Raw genomic sequence first — 24574 nt, 5'->3', positions numbered from 1 at the left:
GACTGATCTCCGCCACATCCACTTTTACATGAGAACTGCTGGCATTTATTTCAACAACGTTAAACTGCATCACTAGAGCAAGGAAAAACACATATGCCATGAACAACAACCCACAACCCGCATCACGAGTCCGCTCCTTGGTTGTCGACTCGATGCTGCGACTCGCGACTCCCTTTAACGCCACGGGCCCACCGCCACCTGTTGAAGCTGCCTGAACCACACCGATGCGCATTGCCTCTCGAACCTTGCCACAGCGCGGGAACTCATCGCGAGAGCTGATACGGCTCTCACCGCCCGCCAGAGCCTCGCCCTCGGTACTCGATGAAGGCCTCGAAGAGAGTACCGGCACATCTGGAGGTACGAACCGGAGACCCAGTCCGAGGTGCGCAAGCCAGTCTCGACCCAACAGGGGGGCCCCTCCCTCGTACAACGAACACCGAGAGCCGGGCGCGTCGATCTCGGTAGCGCACTGAGACGTCGGCCCTCGCAAGCGGTGCACCGCTTCACCGGTGTACGTGTATAACGACAAGGCCGTCTTGACCAGGCGAATACCGCGATGACCACGAGCCGCCCGCTCACCCATGACCGACACCGCAGCCCCGGCATCCACGCAAAACACAGCAGGCTGGCCATTCACTTCGACTTCAACCGTGAAAGGCGTCGTTATCTCCGAACCAACGGAAAACAGACTCAACCGTGGTTGCATCTCCCGCTCTGGTTCGCCGGCATTGTCAGGCCCCGGTTGCAGGCCGATCTCCAGGTCACTGGGGTCCTCTCGCACCTCGTCACCCATGACCCCAACGGAGGCTCCCGCCATCCGACACACACGCTTCAAATGTCCCACCTTGTGACAATGCAAACACACGGTGTTCTTATACGGGCACATTTGTCGCAGGTGCGGACCCCCACACCCCCAGCAGCCGCGGAAAGTCCCTTCGCTCCAGGCGCGACCGTGCTGCGGTGCCCCCTCGCTCCAGGCCCGACCGTGCTGCGGTGCCCCCTCGCTCCCGGTGCGACTGTGCTGCGGTGCCCCTTCGCTCCCGGTGCGATCGTGCTGCGGTGCCCCTCGTCCCGCACCGCCAGGCGCGCGTGCGACCTGCGGCACTTGAGCCACCGCTCGGACTCCGGGCTGCGTGACTCGCGGCACTTGTGCGATTACCGCATTGACTTCGGGATTAGCTGCCATACTCCAGCTGGAGCTACTCATTGCGTCCTGGCCAGCAATGGCACGGACATCCGTGAGCGTCTGTTCGACAGACGAAGCAGTCACGACCGCCGAGTCGAATGTGATGTCGGTCAATCGCAGGATAGCCGCTACCATCTTTGCGTCTCGCAGACCAGAAATAAAACGATCTCTGAGCCTTGTTGGACGCTCCTCTGCCGTGAATTTGCAAGGCACAGCCGAATGCTTCACTCGTGCCACGAAGTCCGCAACGCGCTCCTCGCCACCCTTAGCGAGATGATCGAATCCTGGAACCGCGCGAGATGTAACGACTTCTCCGGCGCCAAGTGGGTCTTCATTTTCGTCACGATGTCCTGAAAGGATAGCATATCATCACTGGGTCTATTTGGAGCCACCAAATCACTCAGCAGGCGGTAGTGCTCCGTTGATAGCGAGGCGAGCAAGATCGCCTTGCGTTTCTCTTCATCCTCTACATCATTTGCCTGAAAGTAGCAACCCAACTGTTCAGAAAACAACTCGAACTCATCTCCCCCGAACACGGGTACACGTCCGTGTGCCGTGCCGCGACCTTCCGCCATGTTCCGTGAGACACTTGGTTCCGTAGCTTGGAACCGCCCTTACACACGCCGATCCGCCGATCCTCGTCGCCACTGTACTGTACTGGGATGGGAGATGCTTAGCAGGCAGACACGAAGCGGAGGAACAGTCGAGCCGGGCTGTGTTGCACGAGTGCGAGCCAGGGCGTACTGTGCCCGCGGCTCTCCTTTATTCCGTACGCGGTACACTCACGAGCCGGCCGACTCCAGTATTACTACGACACCTCAGACGGCGTGCACACCTCATATCCCTCGCCGAACCCCACGGCCACTCCTCCACCATCACGCCCATCATGCATCATCATCATGCCCCTCCCCGTGGGCCTGACTACACCACACTAACCACGTATATTCATGGAATAACTGACTCAGGACAACTATCTGTTGTATGCATACGGTTCCGAGAACCGTAACAATATGTATTGTTACGAATTTGGAAACCTATCACACACAACATTCAGGTCCTATAGCTCAGTTATATTGGTAAGTATATGTTTTATAGATAGTTTCCTTTCCCTTGTCTAATGGGTGATTAAATGTAAATGTGCTGTGAGTTACTTTGATCGGGTTTTTCTTTTATTTTTACACCTTCCCCTCGCTCTGACCGGCGCCATTGTTCTTCGTGCGTTCAACCACGAACATGGGCGAGGATTCGCATCACCTCAGCTCAATACTCCGCCCAGGATGGGAGGGGTGGCCAATAATTGACACCTCCAACACTCCACCCCAAGAAGCTGCATAAAGCAACCCAGGAAGGCCTACCCAAGGTAAGCACCTTGCTGTTTCAAACCCTTCCCAGAGTTCCTCCACAGCTATAAAGATGTTCACACATAGTAGTGGACGCAGTGACACACTGCTCCGACGCATGCTCCCATACCTCACCTGGCGGCCATATTGTGATTCGGATCAGCTTCTTTCAATGAAATGTTCCCAGAGGGAGTCGATCATATATTTTATGTTTCACATTGATCAGTTCAGTGGTTTCAGAAATAGGTATTTTTAAAGGTGTTTTTGGCTGCCATACCACATGACATTAGTCATGTGGTATGGCATTGTTAACAAATAATGTTTTCCGTGAGTAATCGATCACAAATAGAAAGCTTTGCATTCGATCAGTTCAGCGGTTTGAGAGAGGATTGTTAAAGGTTTTCCTGTTATCCAAAACGGTGGCCAAACTCGATCAAAATCCAAGTACTTTTTGGGATCCTTCAACCTCATGATGATGCACTGATATGTGAAGGAGGCATGGCATGAACAAACTTGAGTTGACCCCACACCAAAGATCATTTTCGCCATATTTGGTCAGAATCCCATCAGCAGTTTCAGAGAAGAAGTTGCAAGTGTTTACGGACGGATGGATGCGATGACGGACGGACGACGAGCCGTCCCATAAGCTCACCTCAATCATGTTCCAGGTGAGCAAAAAAATGACAGCAAAATGGATCAGGAATTAAAATGGTTTAATGATTACAGCCAACACAAAGTGGAAAAGCATTTTTATATAAACTTAATGGAAAACTTTAACATTAATTGGATGAAACATTTTAACTTTGCTCTCTTTGTCCTGCCACTCTACCCTCATCTTTTGCAATCCGAACAAAATAAGCTGCAAAAGATAATTCTCCAATAACCATAGAAAACGGTTGGAATGCAAAGACAGCCAAAGTGTTCCATGAAATAGATTTACAAGATTTATGAGAAGCAAGTGGACGTGCTCAAGTTCGAGTCCCTTTTTCCACATTTAATTTTAAATGGCTCACGAAAGTGAGAAATGACACTAACTGGTATTAACTGGAATGTTTGAACGTTCGTGTGAAAATGAGGTGTGGTTGACAGGGTGGAGAAGGGTGGTGTGTTGCAAAATCAAGAGTTGATCTCTGATTGACATGAATACTTTGAAAAGGACACCCTCAGATAGTCCTTGTCACCAAGATTATGGTTGTGCAGTTTAATCAGTGCAATGGTGGCTTCCTCCACAGTGCCCAGCTGCAACAAGGCCATCGTACGGGTCTCCCTGGAAAGGAGACCGACATCCGTTCAAGTGAAACAGGGCACGTGGGATTGCATGAAGATCTCGAAGATGGCAGTTACTGCAACAATTAAAAATAAATAAATAAAGAAGACAACTGAACCTGGAGCTTGACCTCATGTTGTTCCCCAAATTTGGTCGCATTCTGAATGGTTGGTCTGGAGAAGAAGATTTTTTTGAAGGAATTTACGAAGTCTGACCGACTTAAAGTCACGTGACTGGAACAATCTTTGCGATTCCCGTTAACAGTCAGGAGCGGAATCCTGCTGCCAACTTTCAGCCGGATCGGCCTGGCGGTTTGGCAGGAGAAGTCGAAATGACAGATGGACGGACGGACACGATGACAACACCTCGTCTGAAATTCCAATTACAGATCAGCTAAAAATCATTACCCCATGGCTGAGATTACATTCTCTTACCTGTCTCCTTAACCTTGCGTCGGTCTCCTTAACCTTAACAACAAAGTCGGACAGTGTATAATTATTATTATAATTATTATAATCAGAGGGCGACTGGCCTAATGTGTCAGGCCTAGCAGAAAACCAAGATGACAAACCATATAATTTTGTCTAAAATGTGAAAAAGTCCGATTAACAGAGAAAATCAGATGATTCTCAGTTGAATAAGTATTCAAACCCTTTGCCCAATTAACCCTAAGTCACTTCAGGAGTAAATTAATTGTTCGAAAAGTTACAAAATAAGTGTACTATGTTTCACCTGAATGTAATCAGTGGTTTAACTTGAAAAAAAATTAATCTCCTCCGATTATCTAAGGAGTTTTAAGGTGCAACACACTTGGCCGACCAGCAAGGCAAATATGAAGACCAAGAATCTTTCCAAAGAAGTCAAACATAAAGTGGTGGAGAAGCACCATTCAGGAGAGGGTTATAAGAAGATTTCAAAATCACTCATTATCCCTTCGAGTACGGTGAATCCATCGTTAAGAAGTGGGAAGACGTAACATACCACCGAGAGTCCACCCAGATCAGGTCGCCCATCCAAACTCAGCATCCGGGCAAGCAGGAAACTGGTTCAGGATGTCACTGTAAATCCAACAACGACTTTGAAAGATTTGCAAGGCTCCACTGTATGTCCAAGACGGGCGTCAGTGTTTATCCATCAACAATATCCCGTTCCATTCACAAAGCTGGCCTCTTTGGACAGGTGGCAATAAAGAAACCATTACTCGTACGGAGTTTGTGAAAAAGCATCTGAATGACACCGTAGGCAAGTGGAGAATCGTTTTGTGGTGAGAGGAGACAAAATTGAACTTTTTGGTCTAAATTCATAGCGTTATGTCTGGTGTAAGCCGAACACCGCACATCACCCAGATAACACCATCCCTGCTGTCAAGCACGGTGGTGGCAGCGTCATGTTATGGGGTTGCTTTTCATCAGCAGGGACAGGGAAGCTTGTCAGATGGAAGGGACAATGGACGGTGCAAAGTCCAGGAGAATCCTTGATGAAAACCTGCTCGAGTCGGTCATTAATCTGAAACTAGGTGGGACGATGATCCGAAGCACAAAGATAAAAATCACACTGGAGTGGCTGAATAAGAAGAAAATGAACGTTCTTGAGTGGGCCCGGTCAAAGTCCTGACTTGAACAAAATTTAACATTTGTGGCGAGACTTGAAGATTGCAGTCCATCGACGATCCCCCATCAAACTTGGCGGAGCTCGAGCAATTTTCACGTGAAGGATGGGCAATGATTTCACCATCTCACTGAGCAAAGCTGGTGGAGACCTCCCCAAAAAGACTCGGTTCCGGATTCGGATCTTCACCAAAATCTAATCAATTCGTCCTTGTCACGTACCAAACCCGTCCACCAAGTTTCGTCCGAATCTGTACATAACATTTTCAGATGTCATGCTCACAGACAGATCGACAAACACAGGTGAAAACGGAACCTCCGTCCACCTTCAGTGGTGGAGGTTAAGTCGAGTAAGACAAGGTAAAAAATATAATTTCACTAATCTTTGCGCGTGTGCGACCGGGTCCAATTCAGAGCCAAGGTAATGCTAAACTGCAGGTTTGTTTTTCGATTAATGTTCCAAAATTGTGTTCAAAATACAAGGTTCGATTGAAATTCAAGTTATTCCTCGATCATAAACTGGCGTATATAGACAGACGGGAAGACAGAAGGGAACCAATCTGTGAACCCAACTTTTCGCTTCGCGTTCACGTGGTAGCTACGACTCCAAAAGTGAAGGACAACGAGCAAGGTAAGTAATTTTGGTGCTTTACCTCGCCCACACCTTGCTCAACGCACACACCCGTCTCAGCCTCGCCACGCACCCCAGCCTCGACCGTGCCCCCATCATCCCAATGCTGTTTCTCAATCATTTAAAAGGCTCAAAAAATATCCACATCACCTGCACAAACTCCCTCTCCCAGGTATTTACACAAATCATTCACAACGTTCCCTTACTTAAAAAACTTGAATGCTTGGACGTTTCCACCGGCGGCGTCCGAAAACAGCTTCCGCAGCTTCTCTTCGTCAACCGTCGGCCTGAATGACACATGTCGGATGGGAGGTCAGGATGGATACAACATTTTTAGTTTTGTGTGATGTTTCTGTACTGGTGTGTGACGTAATTAATAAGAGACGTAACTAGAACTGCCACTTTACAACTGCGCGCAGTGATGACCGGGTACCAAGACGTCCAGCTTTGATCGGACACTCAACCCTGACCCATGACGTTATTTTTGTTCAAATTAATTTGGAATGGGAGTAAAATTAATTCAATTAAAATCAAATGGAAGACTAAATGGGTACGAGTCCTGCATTGTCGTCATCAGAAGGAACCCGAACAAGGTGAAAACAAAGATGAAGTCATCAGGTGGAACCTGGATAGGATTCACATTTCAGCTGATACTCCTCTACCCTCAAACACATCCAGGCACAGCCAAGTGAGCCATATTCAAAAAATAAATAAATAATCAAAAATAACCCAGATCAAAAAATAAAATAATTAGCGCCACCAGACCATACGTCCAATCAGGTTGAAATTTAAAACATATATTCCCCAGCACGACCGGACCGGATCATAACTGTGAAGTTTCATGTCGATTGATTGAGCGGTTCAAGATGATTTTTAAAAAGATCTTCGCTCAATCCAATCTGGCTGCCAGACCATGTAACTTATCAATGATTCGTGAATACAATGGTATCCCCAAGGCTTGGGGAACATTTATGTGAAGTTTCCGCTCGATCTGTCCTGCCATTCTGGAGAAGATTTTGAGCCGCGTCGCGTTGCGAACACTGGCTCTAAGAGAGCTCTGCGTTGTTGTTCTTCTTCTTCTGGTGAAGACAAAACCTTTAGGACGTGGCTCTTGGACACATTTGTCCTTGTTTTTTTATAGGTTTGAGGGTAAATCAAATATGGCTACCAAATCACGTGCCGATGACGTCATATGTGTGACCCATTTTTCCCTCATGAATATACAGTCGTACATGTAAAGTTTCATCTCAATCTGTTCAGCCCCTTCAGAGATTTTCGAAGGTTTAAAAAAACAAATGTGGCTGCCAAATCACGTGACCGATGACGTCATCAATCTTTTTTTCTGTCGATCATTTTGTCCCTCGATGACCCTCAAAAATTTCCATGCTGATCAGATCTAGCGTTCCACATATGCAATTATGACGTCATTAAAAAAACCACACTTATTCCCCATGAGGAGTACGTACTTGCCATGTGCCAAGTTTAAATTTTTTCCTTGCGGTTTCAGAGATAGAGGTCCAAATTTTTTTTTCCAACATGGCTGCCACACTACGTAACTTCTGACGTCAGAATTATCAATCAAATATATTCCACATGAGGAGTCGCTCCTATGGTGAAAATGTCGTCAATCCGACAAGTCAAACAGACCCAAATGCAGTGAGTACCCTGTCCTTCGGCGAGGGTAACAACGGACCTGATGAGCTGGAGGGAGAACCTGCTCTAAACAGCATCGCACGTGATGGCACCCGGAACCGGAAGTTACTTAAATGAAGAACTAAAACTGTGAAACGAAGCATGAAGGTGAGCACAATGAAATGGCAAAAAGAAAATCAAAATGTTTTCAACTAGTTAACCACAGTGTGGTTGACCACGTCTTAAATCTCCAGCTTCATATGCATGCACTTTTCAATAACTTGTGACCTCACGAACAGAACCCGAGGAAGTTGGACGAAGACCGAATGGAAAGGAACCAAGCGTACAGGATGTTCGAGAGATGAAGAGTTGAAGACGGTGGGCAGATATTTCGGAAGTTCCTCGATCCAGGTTTCTTGAAGCGATGAAGTTGAGAGCCGGTGAAATCCTTCGCCACATCCTAGTCACGGCAAAGCGGGAAAGGAATGAAACGGCCTTCGGTGATCATCGCGTGCCTTCAAACGAACCCGGACCCTCGCACAATCAAAGACTACAATCGTTACCTGATTATCGCGTCCCTGCGGGATATGCACCGTTTGATGGCGAGAAAGTATGACACGAAGATCGTTGCTGTACAGACGAACTCCGTTCAAATGATACAAGACTGGCGTCACAGAGGGACAAATGAATCAGTGTTACAAGATTGAGTAGGGCAGTGAAGACACAAACAACGAGAATGGCACTCGGTGGAGGGCATACCGACTCATCGCCAACTCATCCACATCCTTTGGAAATATCGTGTTATGTATCGTTTTTGGCCCAATCTCTCAACGGTGAAGAATCCAGTCCACTCTACGAATGTGGATCTTCACCAAAATCGAAACATTTCTTCCTTATCACACACCCAACCCGTCCTCCAAAATTCATCCCAATCCATGCACAACTTTTTGAGATATCCGGATCAAAGACAAACAGGGATGAAAACATAACCGCCATCCACCTTCAGTGGCAGAGGAAGGAAGGAAAGGAATGAATGAATGAATGTTCGTGGAAACAAGAGAGAGAAGGGTGAGGAGTCATGTGAAAGTAAGATTGGTCGGAAAAGGTGGATTCGACAGAATGCTTCTTCAAGTGGGATCTCTGTCTCTCTCTTGATGTGATGCTGTACATGCACAGGTGTGTGTAATATTGTTACGAACCTGGAAGCCATTTGCACACAAACAGACAGCAGTCCCTAAGCTAAGTTATTTCGATAAGTATGTGTTTATAGTTAGAACCCTCCCCTATGTTTAATGGGTTGATAAGTGTCCGTGCGCTGCGAGTTTCTTTCTCGTTGGATTTTTGCAATACCCAACGACAACAAATCAATCCTTCACTTCTTCGCTCCATTGCCCCCGTGCGTTCGACCACGGACGTTGGCGGAGGTTTCCTGACCTCAGAACACCGACTCCGCCCAGGAAAGGAGGATGGCCAGCACATCACCCCACAAAACTCTTTCCAATCAGGGGTCGCCATTGTCCTTGGTGTGCGTCAGTAGTCATCTGGGCTTTTTGCTCTTTGGTCTGCAGTCGTCGTCGTCTGCGGTCTTTTCCGGGGGTCCTCGCTTCGTTGGTGAAGTATCTGGTTCGGGGGTTCTTTTCGGTGGTCCCGTGGTCCTGTGCTTGCTGGTTCACTCGACGCGGCTGGTCCCATCCTGGTTCGCTCTTCTCGAAGAAACCGCACGAGGCGGACAGGTACCCGGCCAGACTCTGACCCTCAGCTCGCCTTCCCTCCCAAGCTGAAGGGCCGAATAAAGACCCGGTGGGGTCCATTTCTTTTTGGGTGTGTCTGTGCGTTGTGCGCCAGTCTGTTAAGTGGAAATTGTTGAGTGTTTTTGCTCACTGTACATTGCCTGCATATTCGTGATAACTCTGCTCTGCGTCTCCCTCCCTATTGTAAAATAAATCCCCTGTTAAATGTTCCAGCTCATTGCCTGTCGTTTCTGCCATTGGCCCAGCACGGTGCGGGCTTGAGAAATCGTGAGGCCGTCTGTGCCGTAAATTGTTCATTTGGACCGGCGCGGCTTTGGTAACTTCCGCTCGGTTACGCCGGATCCCAGTCGGTAACAGCGACTCGGTTCGGACAAAGTCGGCCGAGGGTGTGGCTTCCCCGGTAGTTAGACGGCGTGGGTACTTAGGTAAATTGGAATTAGACAAGTGGGCCCTACCTCACGCCGTCAAAATATTGGCGACCGCGGTCCTTTAAGCGATCCGTCGACTCCGGGGTGACGACCTTCCAATTGCGGTGTTCGGTGGGAGACGGCCCAACTGCTCCGTCTTGTGGTCGTCCTCGCCACCGACCCCCGGCCCACAACAATATCACGTATATTAAATAATATACTGTATTTACAGTGGCTGTAGAAAGTCTACACCCCCTTTCAAAAATGTTCACCTTTTGTTGCCTTTAGCCTGGAATTAAATTACATTAAATGAGACTTTTTACACCTTTATTTTCACATCGTAATCCACAACTTCCATGTGAAAAACATATCAAACAAATTTCAAAAAATTAATTAAAAATACAAAACGAGAATATCTTGGTTGGATAAATGTCCACCCCCCCCACCCCCCTGACTTAATACTTAGTGGAAGCATCTTTGATAGCAATTACAGGTGTGAGTCTGTTGGTCGAGGTCTCTACCAACTTTGCACACCTTGATTGGGACATATTTGCCCATTTCTTATGCACAAACCTGTTCAAGCTCAGTTCGGCTGTGTGGGGAGCGTTGATGGACAGCAATCTTCAAATCTTGAAGTCAAGCCACGGATTTTCGAATGGATTTACGTCGGGGCTCTGACTGGGCCACTCAAGGACAGAAGGCAGCAGGTTTTTCTCCATCCATTTTCCCTTCTATCCTGACAAGTGCCCCAGTCCCTGCTGATAAGAAACATCCCCATAACGTGATGCTGCCACCACCATGCTTCACAGTTGGGATGGTGTTCTTTGGCTGATGTGCTTTGTTGAGTATGCGTCAAACGTAACGTTTTTCATTTTGGCCAAAAGTTTCCATCTTGGCTTCATCAAATAACAAAACTTTTTTCCACATGGCTTCAGAATCTCCGGAGTGGTTTTTTTGTACACCTTAAACAGGACTCAAGGTAGGCTTTTTTGAGTAATGGCTTCCTTCTTGCCATCCTACCGCACAGGCCAGACTTGTGGAGTGCTTGGGATATTGTTGTCACGTACACACAGTGATCAGTCTTTGCCATAAAGGCCTGTAGCTCTTTCAAAGTGACTGTTAGCCTCTTGGTGGCCTCTCTGATCAGTCTCCTCATTGCTTGGTAATCCACTTTGGAGGGACGGCTTGATGTAGGCAGTGTCTTGATCATCCCATTCACCTTCCACTTAATGATTGTCTTGACTGTGCTCCAAGGGATCAAGGCCTTTGAAATATTTTTTATATCCATCCCCTGATCTCTGCCTTTCCACAACTTTAACCCAAAGGTGTTTTTAAAGCTCCTCGGTGCCATGGTTGAGTCTTTGCTGTGAAATGCATGACCAGGTTGGGTCAGGTATGGGAGCATGCGCCGGAGCAGCGCGTCACTGCGACCACTTTACATCGGTACGAAATTTTCGTTCAGGTCCGAATCCAGATCCGGCCAGTCAGTGGGATACAAAACATAAACTATTCAGCCTTGCAGTGGTATGCGCTCTACCGGGTGCCCTTCTCGTTACCACTGCAGTTTGGGTTTAAAAAGTCGACACATTTGAGAGTTTGTTCCCCGAACCATTTTTTCCCCATAAGGTCTAAACTTTGCACATCGCAGTTTTGCCCGACGCGGGGGTTTTCGAGAACATAACCCCCGCCAATGGGAAGGGTCTGCTGTATATCAAAACTGCATGTCACTTCTGCCTTATCGTGAAGATAGAATGAATAAATACAAACCTACCAAGCTGAGCCTGAACTGAATCAGACATCTGAATCAGAGCTCTGTCTTTCCTGTGTCGTAGGAATTTCACTCGAAGCACATCTCCATAGACTCCTGTGTGGGATTGTAGGTAGAATTAAAGAACATTACATGTAAATAAAGGGTTAAACGGTCACATGATATTTTTTAAATATTTTACTTTTCTGATTGAGTTGAGAAATTGGTGGAGAGGCAGGGGCACGAAGACGTGTATGGAGGGGTCACGTGGTGAAACGATGTCGCGAGCACTCTGCGTGGAACACTGGCGCGGTGGGGATTTCAAAACACACCACAGTACTGATGTGCTGTACCGAGTGCACAGCTTGTGGGAGGAACATGGCCGAGGTGGGCATGGTGACTGCAGAATATCAGCAGGTTTTCTCTGGGCTCTGTGAGGGTCTCGCAGCATGAGCCATGGGCATGGAGGCCACGGCTGCTGGATTTTCCGTTGGGAATCCACATGGATAATGGGATTATTAGAGCGTAAGAGACAGAAGCAGGAAGGCTGCCGAATGACGTTGGAGTTAGAAAGCTTGTCGAGGGCTTTATTTGAAACGAGCAAATAGCACCCGCCATTTCACTGATGTGAATACAAAGGGAGGAGGGGGAGTGAGGATGTGTGCGTGTGAGGAAGAAGGGGGAAACGAGGAGGGGTGGGGGAGTGAGGAAGGGTGGGAGAAGGGAAGGCAGCATGAAGGGAGGGGAAGGAATATAAGAGGAAGGGAAGGCAACGTGAGGGGAGGGCAAGGTAAGGCAGTGTGAGAGGAGGGTCTATCTGGAGACATCTGGAGATAGCCACCGTCTGGATATGTCTGGAGATAGAGAGAGAGGGAGAGAGAGACAGAGAGGTGGAGGAGGGTGCTGCACTGTACTTGTAGGGGGTGGAGCAAGGATGGGACAAAGAGGGAGAGGGGTGGGGTTGGGGAGTTAGCAGAGAGAATATGGTATGCTTTATCAGCAAAACACACATACACACACACACACACACACACACACACACACACACACACACACACACACACACACACACACACACACACACACACACGATATATTATTGCTCGACCGACATCTGCAATTTTTTGTCATCAGCTGTTTGGAGTCAGTGTGATTACCGAGTACAGTATGGACTGTTTCCAACCCAAAAACCTTGAGTTGCTTTCACATTTTTTTGGGAGAATTTCAAAACACAAATTAAAAAACAACGTTCCTTTATAGATGTTTCAAGGAGATTTGCATAAACATTAATCTGAATGAACAGCTGCCAATCATCATGTGACGGGTGGAAAAAAATTGGCTCTAATTTCGAAAACACGTCAACACGGTAAACGGCTTGGAAATCGAGGGCTGTCAAATATATTTTGCTTTGAAACTCACAAAGAGAAATCACGTAACCTTTCCAAAGCACACCCGATTCATATAAAATAACCAATTGCTTTAGAAACGGTCACGACGACAAAGGAAAACGTGATCGCTCGTACGGTGACTGCTGAGGTTAAAAGTTAAAACCTCCACCACCCACCATCATCATAAGATATGGAATGAAACTTTGCCACCACGGTGCCCGTAACCAAGTATGAAGACGTGTACACACACCTGTGGAGAGTCCCTTTACAGATCCAAATATACCCATATGTACCACGTACGTGTGTGCTGTCTACGTACCTCTACCTTGTAGCAACTGCCGACTGTACGTCCCGAACGGGACACAAAACTGTACTGCAATCAATTGTCAGGCGCAGGGCAAATGGCTTAAGCACTCATGCAGGCACTCCAATTAAATGGTTCATCAGGAACGGTTGGCTTGGCAAGCGATAGAAAGCTGATTGGAAATGACACAGACCCACAAAAAAAAACACGAAACCGCCAATTTCGTAACATTTTCATGTTTCACTCCAGATTTCGAGTTATTTAGTCCACGTGATCCGATCCTACAAACTCACATTACATTTCGATTATGTGCTTTAATCAGTCCGTGAGAGTAGATCGTGCAAAATCGCAACATATAATGCATGAAATCGCTCCAAGCTCCTCATATGAAAACGATAACACTTGCCGAACAAAATGGCGAATTAAGACAAAATGGCGAGGGAGAGCGATGTGACCGAGGATTCGCCTTCAGACCCCAGCGGGGGAGAGCGAAGTGTCTGAGGAAGCGCCTTAAGACCCCAGCGGGGGAGAGCGAGGTGTCTGAGGATTCGCCTTCAGACCCCAGCGGGGCAGAGCGATGTGTCCGAGGATTCGCCTTCAGACCCCAGCGGGGGAGAGAGAGGTGTCCGAGGATTCGCCTTCAGACCCTAGCGGGTGGGGGGAGCGAGGTGTCCGAGGATTCGCCTTAAGACCCCAGCGGGGGAGAGCGAGGTGACCGAGGATTCACCTTTAGACCCCAGCGGGGGAGAGCGAAGTGTCTGAGGAAGCGCCTTAAGACCCCAGCGGGGGAGAGGGAGGTGTCTGAGGATTCGCCTTCAGACCCCAGCGGGGGAGAGCGAGGTGTCTGAGGATTCGCCTTCAGACCCCAGCGGGGGAGAGAGAGGTGTTCGAGGATTCGCCTTCAGACCCGAGCGGGTGGGGGGAGCGAGGTGTCCGAGGATTCGCCTTCAGACCCTCGCGGGTGGGGGGAGCGAGGTGTCCGAGGATTCGCCTTCAGACCCTAGCGGGTGGGGGGAGTGAGGTGTCCGAGGATTCGCCTTCAGACCCCAGCGGGGGAGAGCGAGGTGTCTGAGGATTCGCCTTCAGACCCCAGGGGGGAGAGCAAGGTGTCTGAGGATGTGCCTTAAGACCCCAGCGGGGGAGAGCGAGGTGTCCGAGGATGTGCCTTAAGACCCCAGCGGGGGAGAGCGAGGTGACCGAGGATTCACCTTTAGACCCCAGCGGGGGAGAGCGAAGTGTCTGAGGAAGCGCCTTAAGACCCCAGCGGGGGAGAGCGAGGTGTCTGAGGATTCACCTTCAGACCCCAGCGGGGGAGAGCGATGTGTCTGAGGATTCGCCTTCAGACCCCAGCGGGGGAGAGAGAGGTGTTCGAGGATTCGCCTTCAGACCCTAGCGGGTGGGGGGAGCGAGGTGTCCGAGGATTCGCCTTCAGACCCTCGCGGGTGGGGGGAGCGAGGTGTCCGAGGATTCGCCTTCAGACCCTAGCGGGTGGGGGGAGTGAGGTGTCCGAGGATTCGCCTTCAGACCCCAGCGGGGGAGAGCGAGGTGTCTGAGGATTCGCCTTCAGACCCCAGGGGGGAGAGCAAGGTGTCTGAGGATGTGCCTTAAGACCCCAGCGGGGGAGAGCGAGGTGTCCGAGGATGTGCCTTAAGACTCCAGCGGGGGAGAGCGAGGTGTCCGAGGATTCGCCTTCAGACCCCAGCGGGGGAGAGCGAGGTGTCCGAGGATTCGCCTTCAGACCCCAGCGGGGGATAGCGAGGCGTCCGAGGATGTGCCTTAAGACCCTAGCGGGGGAGAGTGAGACGTCTGAGGATGTGCCTTAAGACCCCAGCGGGGGAGAGCGAGGTTTCCGAGGATTCGCCTTCAGACCCCAGCGGGGGGGGGGGGAGCAAGGTGTCCGAGGATACACCTTGATAAACGATATAATTTAATAAGGCCATTAATTATCTTCAAAAGGGGTGTTTTAACTATGACTGGTATTAAATAAATGATTCAACCTGTATCGTGACTGGAGCGACTTGAGTAAGGTTTCGAGTTTTCCATCACACAACAGCAGTTAAAAAACAGTTGTGCAAGTGTAAAAATAGCAAAAAATGGTTCAAGGCATACATAGCTGCATCAAGATCGTAAAAGTATGGAAATTGGGCAACATACCAAAGAGGATAAATAAACTTTGAAGTGTGACCACCTTGAAAAATGGAATAAAAAGGTTAAAAAAACAAAAAAAAAAATTGAGGACGGGGTCACAGAGAGGCAACATGGTGGTGAAATGGGACAGAGTGAAGTCGAGAGAAGGTTTCAGGAATAAATGACACGGGGAGTGTGGGAAAGGATGAGGTGGAAGAAAAGGATGGGGATGGAAAAGAGAGAAAATGGAAACAGTCAGCATATGGAACAATCAAATAAATTTTCAAAAAGACAACAATAAGAACAAAGATAAAAACATAACAATCAAGGAAGCAACATTTTTGGACAAGAAAAATAATGAAAGGGAATTTTGAAGTGGAATAAATGTCCAGTCTTTGCGGCCACCACTCGCGCAACCGCCAGCCACGGCCGCGCTTATCCAACACCTCGTATCAATCCACAAGCAGATGTTCTCTTCATCTTCGTGGTGTTCTTTCTTTTAAACACTTTTTTGTCCATGTTTATTTATTTAAATTTCAGCTGGTTTCACACAACCGCAGTCAGAAGCCAATTTGTGTTCATAGTTAAGTCAACAGTAACCACATGTGAAGATTATAATGTTGTTTATCTCACGTCGCACTTAACCAAGCCAGTGAAGAATAATAAGTTTTTTTTCACCAAGTTTTCCAGGTATAAATCACGTGATGCATATGCACATGTACAAATATGTTCACCTTTTATTTAAATAAAGTACAAACTATCCGATGACCGATGATCCCTCAATCTCCCACCTCATCGTTCAGATTTAAAGCCAAGAGGACAGAGTTGTCGGTTGAGAGAGGAGCCACAAGAGCAGAAGGGGCGATAACTCCAACTTCAGCAGCTGCAGCGGGGGGCCCCAAACGTATTCCGGGACCATTGAGCCCTGGAAGCAGATATAAATAATCGCTGAAGAGTGCTGTTTAGTGCAGGAAATGCAGGACAGTATGGCCAGGTGAGTGAAGGTTAACACGGCCAACAAACAGTTACCCACCAGATTGAGGGAAGCCAGTCGCTGCTGGAAAACGACTTCCATATTGTCCTGTGAAACAGTAAAAATAATAAGAAACTCACAGCGAAGAACAAGAGGTACTTGCCATTTTACATCTGAAATTAAATGCTGAAGTTCGAAAAATGAAGTTCCAACAGCTTCAAATCAGGTCACTCTCACCGAAAGCAGCAACTACCGTTGCAGGTTGAAATGCAGCAACGGCCCCAACTCCTCCACGTTGAGGAAGCTCAGGGCGGGTGAAGTCACGGGACGTATCATTGTTGAATTTCACGTTCAAACCGTAAACGTTGGAAGATTCAATGCGGAGTGTGCAACAGGTGTTGTCGATGTTCCGGCCGTTCAATGACTGTGTGGAACGGAGAGACAAGTTCAAAATGCAAGGATTCATCGGGCGGACACGGGAATGGTAGAGAGGCGGTGTATATTTATTTGGATTAACTCACAAATTTCGCTTGCTGAGCATGCTGAGCATCGGCGTACTGCAGGAGTACCTGAAACTGGTAATTTCTCGTGAAAGTGATGACTTTCAGGACTGTTCCAACCGTGGAGAAAATCTGCAAAGCAAATTCAAAGTACTCAATCTTTAAAATTCTTCCACATCACCGATCATTTAATCGAGCTAACAACCTCATCAATCGGTTTGAAAGGTCGGTGACATTACATCCAACATTCCTTCCCTCCATTATTCCTTGCTCTGGACACCCCCAGTAAACCCGAATATTACAAGTTCCCTGAGAAGTAACTTCAACCCAGAAGTAAAAGCCGTTGGACATTTCAAGCCTGTGCGATGGTTGCATGTCCGTGCTGTACTTTTTAAATGTTGAGCATCAAGAAAGGGTATATTTACCACTCTGAACAATTTTAAAGTTTTTGGTATGCCTCGGTCAGGATTCGAACCACCGACCTCCCTGATTCAGAAAGTCCCTGTCGTAATGATTTAGTGACTCACTCAAGGCAATAAGGATGTTTGGAAGGGAACTCATGATGGGCCACACCGGAATGAAATCCTGACATACAGTAGAATCTCGATAATAAGCGTATGTGTGAATACAAGCACGTATGAAAAAAAATAGGAACACTGGACCGGAAGCTTCTCTGGGCCCTGGCCTCATGTTGTAACCCAAATTTGGTAGCATTCTGACTGGTGGGTCTGGTGAGGAAGATTTTTGAAGGAATTTACGTGATTTTCCAAAAATTTGACTAATCCCGCCATTTTGACACACTTCCGGTCATGTGATTGGCATGACCTCCGCAATTTAACATGAAGACCCTATCCTAATGTTGTCACCCAAATTTGGTAGCATTCTCACTCGTGGGTATGGAGAAGAAGATTTTTGAAGGAGTTTACGCGATTTTTCCCAAATATTGACGAAGTCGGCCATTTTGATAAACTTCTGGTCACGTGATCGGAATGACCGGCAATTTAACGTCCCTATCCTGGCCTAAAGTTGGAACCCAAATTCGGTATCATTCTGACGGGTGGGTCTGGAGAAGATTTTTGAAGACATTTACTAAGTCGGCCAATTTGACCGACTTAAAAGTCATGTGACCGGAACGAGCTTTGCAATTCCCGTTCCCAGTCAGGAGAGGAACGTTGCTGCAAAGTTTCAGCCGGATAGGCCTGGCGGTTTGACCGGAGAAGTCGAAAAAGGAGAAGGACGGACGTACAGTGTCCGATGGCAACACCTTATCTGGAATGTAAATTCCAGATAAGCTAATAAGCGCACATGGGCCTCCCTATTTTGCATCATAAGATATACTTATATGAAGTTTGGTCAAAATCCCATCACCGGTTCACAAGTTATCGTGGTAACAGGATTTTACAAGGAAATTTTGCGCGGGAGGAGGCCATTCGGCCCATCATGCCTGCGCCACGCCGATACCAGATTTAATAAAACCGTCAATACCCCCTTCCCTTCGTGTGCAGCCTTTTGGCTGCTGCACTGGTACTCATTTCGCTGACCTCGGAAGGATGACAGGCTTAGTCAACCCCCTGGTGTTAATTCAGCAGCCAACGGGGATTGAACTAAGGACGCTAGGATTCCAAGCCACCACCCGAACCGCTAAGCCAACACCAGGTTAAATGTTCAGAGTAATTTTTACAGAACATAACCTCTGACCTTTGACCTCTTGCCCCCCATAATCGAATCAGTACATCTTTACATCGTTATACATAGTTGTACCAAGTTTCACTTCGATCCCTTCAGCCGTTCTTAAGTTATCATGACAAAGAAAACCGATCACGGACGGACACACGGACAGCTGGACGGACAACCAAAAACATAATGCCTCCGGCGACTTTGTCGAAATGAAAATTCATCAAGAAAAGATTTGTTCAGTGACGAGACATGTTACAAGAAACCCCAACCCCCACCCACCCCAGTCCTTCATCCTCCCTTGGAGTACCTGGTGCAAAACATCCAGACTGATAGGGAAGAACAAATTATCTACAAAGACATGCAGAACAGGACTGGCATGAACAGCTGGTGCTGCATCTCCAAATGCACCTTCCAAAGTGACTTCGCCACTCACAGTCTGGAGTGCAGCGTTTGCTCTCTAATGGAAAACACAAGGAACATAAACACGGTCAGAGACTAAGATCGAAATATTGGGGGCAAGGTGGGGGAGGAAGAAATAAACACGAGCTCACATCAACTCAAGGAAATCAAACTTACAGCTTGTTGACTTGGATTATAAATCTTCACCTCCTTACGGATGGAGTACTGCAGGTGAATGCGGTTACCCCGGATGTGGAAAGAAACTAACGAATGAGAACGCACCATTTCCGTGGCAACTTCTTCCGAACACATCTCGAGGAACGCCTGCAAGATCGCAAGTCATCTTAAAGTACAAATCAACAACACAACCAGAAACTATCCACAGGTATTTCCCCTCACATCCCAACATCCATCTAAACCGTCGGCTCTCCATAACGGCGGGTGGTATCCGTATACCTGCTGAAAGCAGTACCTCCGGCTATTTTTGGATAAAACCTGATGGATACCGGGAAGGAATATAACCTTTACTTATAAATTTATTTATTCTTCCTGCGCTCCTAATTTCGAAGCCAGATCAATTTCTGAGCAGGATCAATTTCCAAGCCGGATCAATTTCCGAGTCATATCAATTTCCGAGACATCAATTTCTGAGCCAGATCAATTTCTGAGCCAGATCAATTTCCCAGCCGGATTAATTTCTGAGCCATATCAATTTCCGAGCCGGATCAATTTCCGAGCAGGATCAATTTCCGAGCGGGATCAATTTCCGAGCCGTGTCAATTTCCGAGCTGGATCAATTTCTGAGCCGTATCAATTTCCGAGCCAGATCAATTTCCGAGCCATATCAATTTCCGAGCCATATCAATTTCTGAGCCATATCAATTTCCGAGCCGTATCAATTTCCAAGGCATGTCAATTTCCGAGCCGGATCAATTTCCGAGTCGGATCAATTTCCGAGCCGTGTCAATTTCCGAGCCGGATGAATTTCCGAGCCTTGTCAGTTTCCGAGCGGTATCAATTTCCGAGCCGTTCCAATTTCTGAGCCGGATCAATTTCCGAGCTGTGTCAATTTCCGAACCGGATCAATTAAGGAGCCGGATCAATTTTCGAGCCGTTCCAATTTCCGAGCCGGATCAATTTCCGAGCCGTGTCAATTTCCGAGCCCTGTCAATTTCCGAGCCGTGTCAATTTCCGAGCCGAACCAATTTCCGAGCCGTGTCAATTTCCGAGCCCTGTCAATTTCCGAGCCGTGTCAATTTCCGAGCCGAATCAATTTCTGAGCCGTATCAATTTCCAAGGCGCGTCAATTTCCGCGCCGGATCAATTTCCGAGCCGGATCAATTTCCGAGCCGTTCCAATTTCCGAGCCATATCATTTTCCGAGCCGGTTCAATTCCCGAGCAGGATCAATTTCTAAACCGGATCAATTTCCGAGCTGGATCAATTTCTAAGCCAGATCAATTTCTAAACCGGATCAATTTCCGAGCTGGATCAATTTCTAAGCCAGATCAATTTTCGTAATTACCTCCACCACCGTAGGTGAAGGAGGTTGTTTTCACACCTGTCTGTTTGTTTGTCTGTCTGTACAGGATATCTCAAAAATTTGTGGACGGATCCGGATGACACAAGAATTATTTAATTTATTAACTGATTCTTCACCATTGAGAGATCGGCCCAAAAACAATATAAAGCACGATATCTCAAAAATATTGTTACGGCTGTGGAAATTCGCAATACACCATAAAGGACCTTCGATCAGTTATGATGATAAGTATCTGTGTGGTGAGATTTCCCCACCGTTGTTTAAAGGGAATTTCCGTGTTCACAGGGCTGCGATCCTTTGAGTTAGCCGTTTTTCTTTTCTCTATCATTATTTTGGACCAATCATACCCCAACAACCAAATCGCCACCACCAACAACTCCCCCAAACAACGACACCGAAACACCACCACCTTCGCCTCTTTACCCCCACAACTCCATCCCGCAAACATCGCTTCACCGCCATTCTCAAACGACGCCCGCCAACAACCAAACTCCCACCACCTCCGCCTTTCTACCACACGTCGTGCCATGGGCTGTGAATGCGTTCCTTTCGCCTCAAAAAGCAGATCAGGAATGCTTCACGCCCCCTTTTCATCCGCCCAATGACTGAGCATCGGGTGGCATAGCCCCGCCCCCGAACCCGCTGTGATCCACAAATCTGCATATACGCCCCTCCCCCGGGCTATACAGGCGCGAGCATGGCGCAGCTCGCGGCAGAAAAGTGGCAGTCTGGAGGGTCTGGAAAGCGCGGAAAAGTGGGAGCAGTGGAGTGGCAGCAGCAGTGTCGGCGGGGCAGTCAAGTCGAGTGTAGTGTCGGCGGGGCACTCAAGTCGAGTGTAGTGTCGGCGGGGCAGTCAAGTCGAGTGTAGTGTCGGCGGGGCAGTCAAGTCGAGTGTAGTGTCGGCGGGGCAGTCAAGTCGGGAGACAGAGCTCGAAGCCGATGGGAAAGACAGGCGGGGAGCGCCGGAGAGAGCTCACCGACCACGCCAGGGGCACGAAGCCAGGCGCAGCTACGCTGACATTGCGGCTTGCCCGCCATCGCGCCACGAGGGCGCGGGTAAGACCCTTCGGTCTCGTGGACCTGGCCGCTCATCCAGGTTCCACGCGCATTAGGCCCACGGGCCCAGTCTGACTCCCTTGTCTATGAGGGGGTCTTTTCTTGCTTTTTCTTTGAATGCGTGTTGTGGCGCCGAGTCCCGTAAGTAAAACCGTATAAGTGACTGTACATAATTGCTTATAGACGGTCGTAGCACCTTTTGTTTTGCTTTTGTTCTGTATCCGTGCATGTTCGTGTTTTGCATTCCTGACTGCATATGTGCTTGTATAATAAATGTATGAGTGTGCAATAAATGTGCTTGTCGATCGGTTCGCCGTTTCGTTGCGTCCTTTCCTTTGTTTGAAAGTTCCATCTTGCATCACGGAAGGAATTGGTAGAGGGGTGTAAGCACCCGGTAAATAACCACGTCCGTCGGGGCCGGCGATAACACCGCTCGGTTATCACTGAAGCACGGAACGGACCACTTAAGCGGTTTGTGTCCTCGGCCGTCCAGCGGCGAGGTACGATCTCCCGGTTAACTACCCGCGCAGGTACTTAGGTAGGTCGAGTTTGGTGAACAACCCTATCCTGCGCTGGTGGCCGATTGGCACGATTGTGGTGTGGTCGAAAGACCCACCCGTGACTAGCTCCTGGCGGTAGTTCCACGGAGGGTCACGACTGAATTGTCCGTTCCGGTGGGCGACGCGGTCGCGATTTGAGTTACGTGGCCGATCGCACGCCGGGCGGACCGAAATTCGTAACAATATTTTGGGCCAGATATGTTCTCATGGATCAGGCATTGCGTGGCGGAGGTATGCTCTCTACCGAGTGCCCTTCTCGTTACATTTTGCATCAACAATGTGAACAGAAAATGTGCAGGGTTGACTTTTTTTGGACCTTGACCTCGTTTTAAGGTCATGACATAATTATAGACATTTTAACATTTTTCACCAAAACTTTACCAACTCTTGTCTCATGGGAACGGAAATGCCCTCCATGATAGCGGAGATCCTCCGGCGAGGTGCGTTTACTCTTATTTTACATCACACCCTTCCGGGTTAAAGGTGGATTTTAAAGGCGGAGTATCGAGCAGAGCGGCCGGATTTTTCTCCAGCGAGCCCAGGGTGCGGAGCCAAAAGTCCAAGGAGCTCAGGGTCAGGTCAAACGAGTGACATTCCAGGACAGGCAAACAAGTGATAAAAGTGGAGGTTACCCATGGAATGTAAAGTTATCAGAAATCGCTGTTTAAGTGTAATTACACACCAATGACCATTCAGAGCGAGTTCACCAGCCATGAAAGACCATCACCACACCTGCCGTCTACTCTCCAGCAGCAGTAGATTCGTCACCTTCCCAAAAGGAGAGGCCAGCGCGATAACATCTTCCTTTTTGACTTTCCAAGGTAACTTGTGCAGGTGAAGGACTCTCGAAGGACGAAGATCCGCCGCTTGACCACAGGTCTTGGGTGTTTTACTCACGCTCTCACAATCTGGAAGAAAGAACAGAGTCGGAGGGGGTATAGAGGTGATGTTTGAAGAGATAGTTTCTGATTTTTGGGAGAAGAGGTGAAGCGAGAGAGAGAGAGTGGGAAAGCAGAATGGAAGAAGAAGAAGAAGAATCCTACCGGAAGCTTCCACTGCCGTCATTGCAGAGAGGTTTGGAGAAGAAGAAGAATCACAAAATAGTTCATCGGATCCTCTCTGGAGAGGGAGAGGAGGAATGGAAGGAGAGAAGGAGGAAGTAAATAATAAATGGGAAAACAGGAGATGGAGATCGTGGGGTGGACGCACTGAAGAAGATTCCACGAGTAGTTCCACCTCAGGTCTCCTCACCTCGGTACCAAGGACTGGATCCGACGCAATCCTGAGGTAAAAAAAGGTAAAGGAGGTGCAAGTTGGAAAAATTAATACCTCATTAAAAAATAAATCACATTCAGCAAACAATCATTCTTCAATGGTTTTGTTTAATTTCTTTAAAAGGACATTAAAAAAAAACGAGTAGGATCGTCGTCCCCGAACCGAACTCTCCTTTCACACTTTCCCGCGCGAAGTTCCTCCTCTTCCTCAGCTCCCCTCATTTACTTCATCATTCACTTCCCTCACACAGCGAGTCCTGACCGCCAGTGCTTCTTGGAGCCGTTCGATAAATCGCTTTTCACTTTCTCACGCGATGAGGTAGCGCAGAAAAGGCGGGAATTGGGACCTCACGTGTTTCAGGAGACGATGACGTCAGCCTTCGCGGTTTTTGACTCGAATCCTGATTCTCTGAAGCACGACAACGTCATCAATAAATAAATAAATAAATGTACCTCATATTTAAAATGTTTTTACATTTCAATTTTACATCATTCAAAATGTACTGCAGTTCGAACCGAACGTGAAAGCATAAATTCCAGCCCGACTGAACAGTGCTGCCGCCATACACCGCTTACTTCCGGCTGCAGCACAGGGCCGTGTGAAGTAATTAAATATTCAAAATAAATGTAATTTTTTTTTTTTAAACGATAAAATTAGCAGATAATTCTCGGAACGAACGAATAAAAAATGTGCGATTGATGAAAGAAATGTCCACGCGCTCGTCTGGATGACGTCATGACGGCTGGACAGTGATGGACGAGTGCAACGAACGACCTTGGAATGCAGTTCCCGCCAAAATCTCCTTTAAGATGTGACGACTAAAGCATCATCGTCGATCGTCACGTACAGAGAGCGTCGGTGCTGCTGCGGCAGTTACGAAGAGACGACACAATCCGGGTCGGGAAGTCAGGGCGGTAATTTGTTCAGGGTGCCGGCGATAGCTCGCTGGCATCTTTAACATCCACCAGCTGATGGGGGGATTCCGTTTAACGTCCGTCCGAGGGATGGGACACACATTGATGATTCACCTGGCTTTGGAAACACCGGGGTGACAGTTTGTTGTTTTTTCCTGTACATAGTCGAGGCTCATGGAAGAGAGCTAGTACTCGTACACTGAACGGTTCATGATGTGCATGCTGATTCAAACCTTCCACCTTTGTACTGTGTCAAACAGAAAGGCAGAATTTCTCAATCACTCAAACAAA

At 48.0% G+C, this 24574-nt stretch overlaps 1 protein-coding gene and 1 long non-coding RNA gene across 6 annotated transcripts; one reads left to right on the top strand and one right to left on the bottom strand.

The window, feature by feature from the left end:
* Positions 1 to 1678: 1678 nt before the first annotated feature.
* LOC147008128 (uncharacterized) lies at positions 1679 to 8099 on the top strand. The gene is made up of 3 exons (XR_015053631.1): positions 1679 to 2546; positions 3086 to 3194; positions 7963 to 8099. It is a non-coding gene; the product is annotated as an uncharacterized LOC147008128 (long non-coding RNA).
* On the bottom strand, positions 3223 to 23785 carry LOC147008127 (polypyrimidine tract-binding protein 2-like). Of its 5 annotated transcripts, XM_085865619.1 has the most exons (16): positions 23543 to 23784; positions 23346 to 23378; positions 23138 to 23213; positions 22827 to 23002; positions 19114 to 19260; positions 18845 to 18994; positions 16882 to 16992; positions 16598 to 16784; positions 16421 to 16468; positions 16179 to 16312; positions 15415 to 15448; positions 11593 to 11685; positions 8227 to 8327; positions 8011 to 8123; positions 6238 to 6318; positions 3223 to 3793 (listed from the first exon to the last, which is right to left on the bottom strand). In XM_085865619.1, exons 1-16 carry the CDS (start codon positions 23588 to 23590, stop codon positions 3643 to 3645), a joined length of 1683 nt encoding a protein of 560 aa, XP_085721745.1. In that variant the 5' UTR covers positions 23591 to 23784; the 3' UTR covers positions 3223 to 3642. The 5 variants fall into 5 exon arrangements, with proteins under 5 accessions (XP_085721745.1, XP_085721743.1, XP_085721744.1 ...); XM_085865617.1 differs by having other exon boundaries at positions 23138 to 23378; positions 23543 to 23783; XM_085865618.1 differs by lacking the exon at positions 11593 to 11685 and having other exon boundaries at positions 23138 to 23378; positions 23543 to 23785.
* Positions 23786 to 24574: the final 789 nt, after the last annotated feature.

The sequence above is a fragment of the Eptatretus burgeri genome, chromosome 21 (assembly GCF_056783735.1).
Source record: "Eptatretus burgeri isolate ZD-2024b chromosome 21, Ebu_testis_v1, whole genome shotgun sequence".
NCBI lineage: Eukaryota > Metazoa > Chordata > Myxini > Myxiniformes > Myxinidae > Eptatretus > Eptatretus burgeri.
Note: the sequence above shows the minus strand (reverse complement) of the source record. Positions and strands in the feature narration are given on the sequence as shown.

Excerpts from the sequence above, each read along its gene's own strand:
- LOC147008127 (XM_085865617.1), bottom strand. The coding sequence starts at position 23,590 with ATGAGGGGAGCTGAGGAAGAGGAGGAACTTCGCGCGGGAAAGTGTGAA. Across the intron at positions 23,379-23,542 it reads TTCGCGCGGGAAAGTGTGAA|AGGATTGCGTCGGATCCAGT; the intron begins AGGAGAGTTCGG and ends TTTTTTTACCTC. Across the intron at positions 19,261-22,826 it reads TGCTGGAGAGTAGACGGCAG|GCGTTCCTCGAGATGTGTTC; the intron begins GTGTGGTGATGG and ends GCGATCTTGCAG.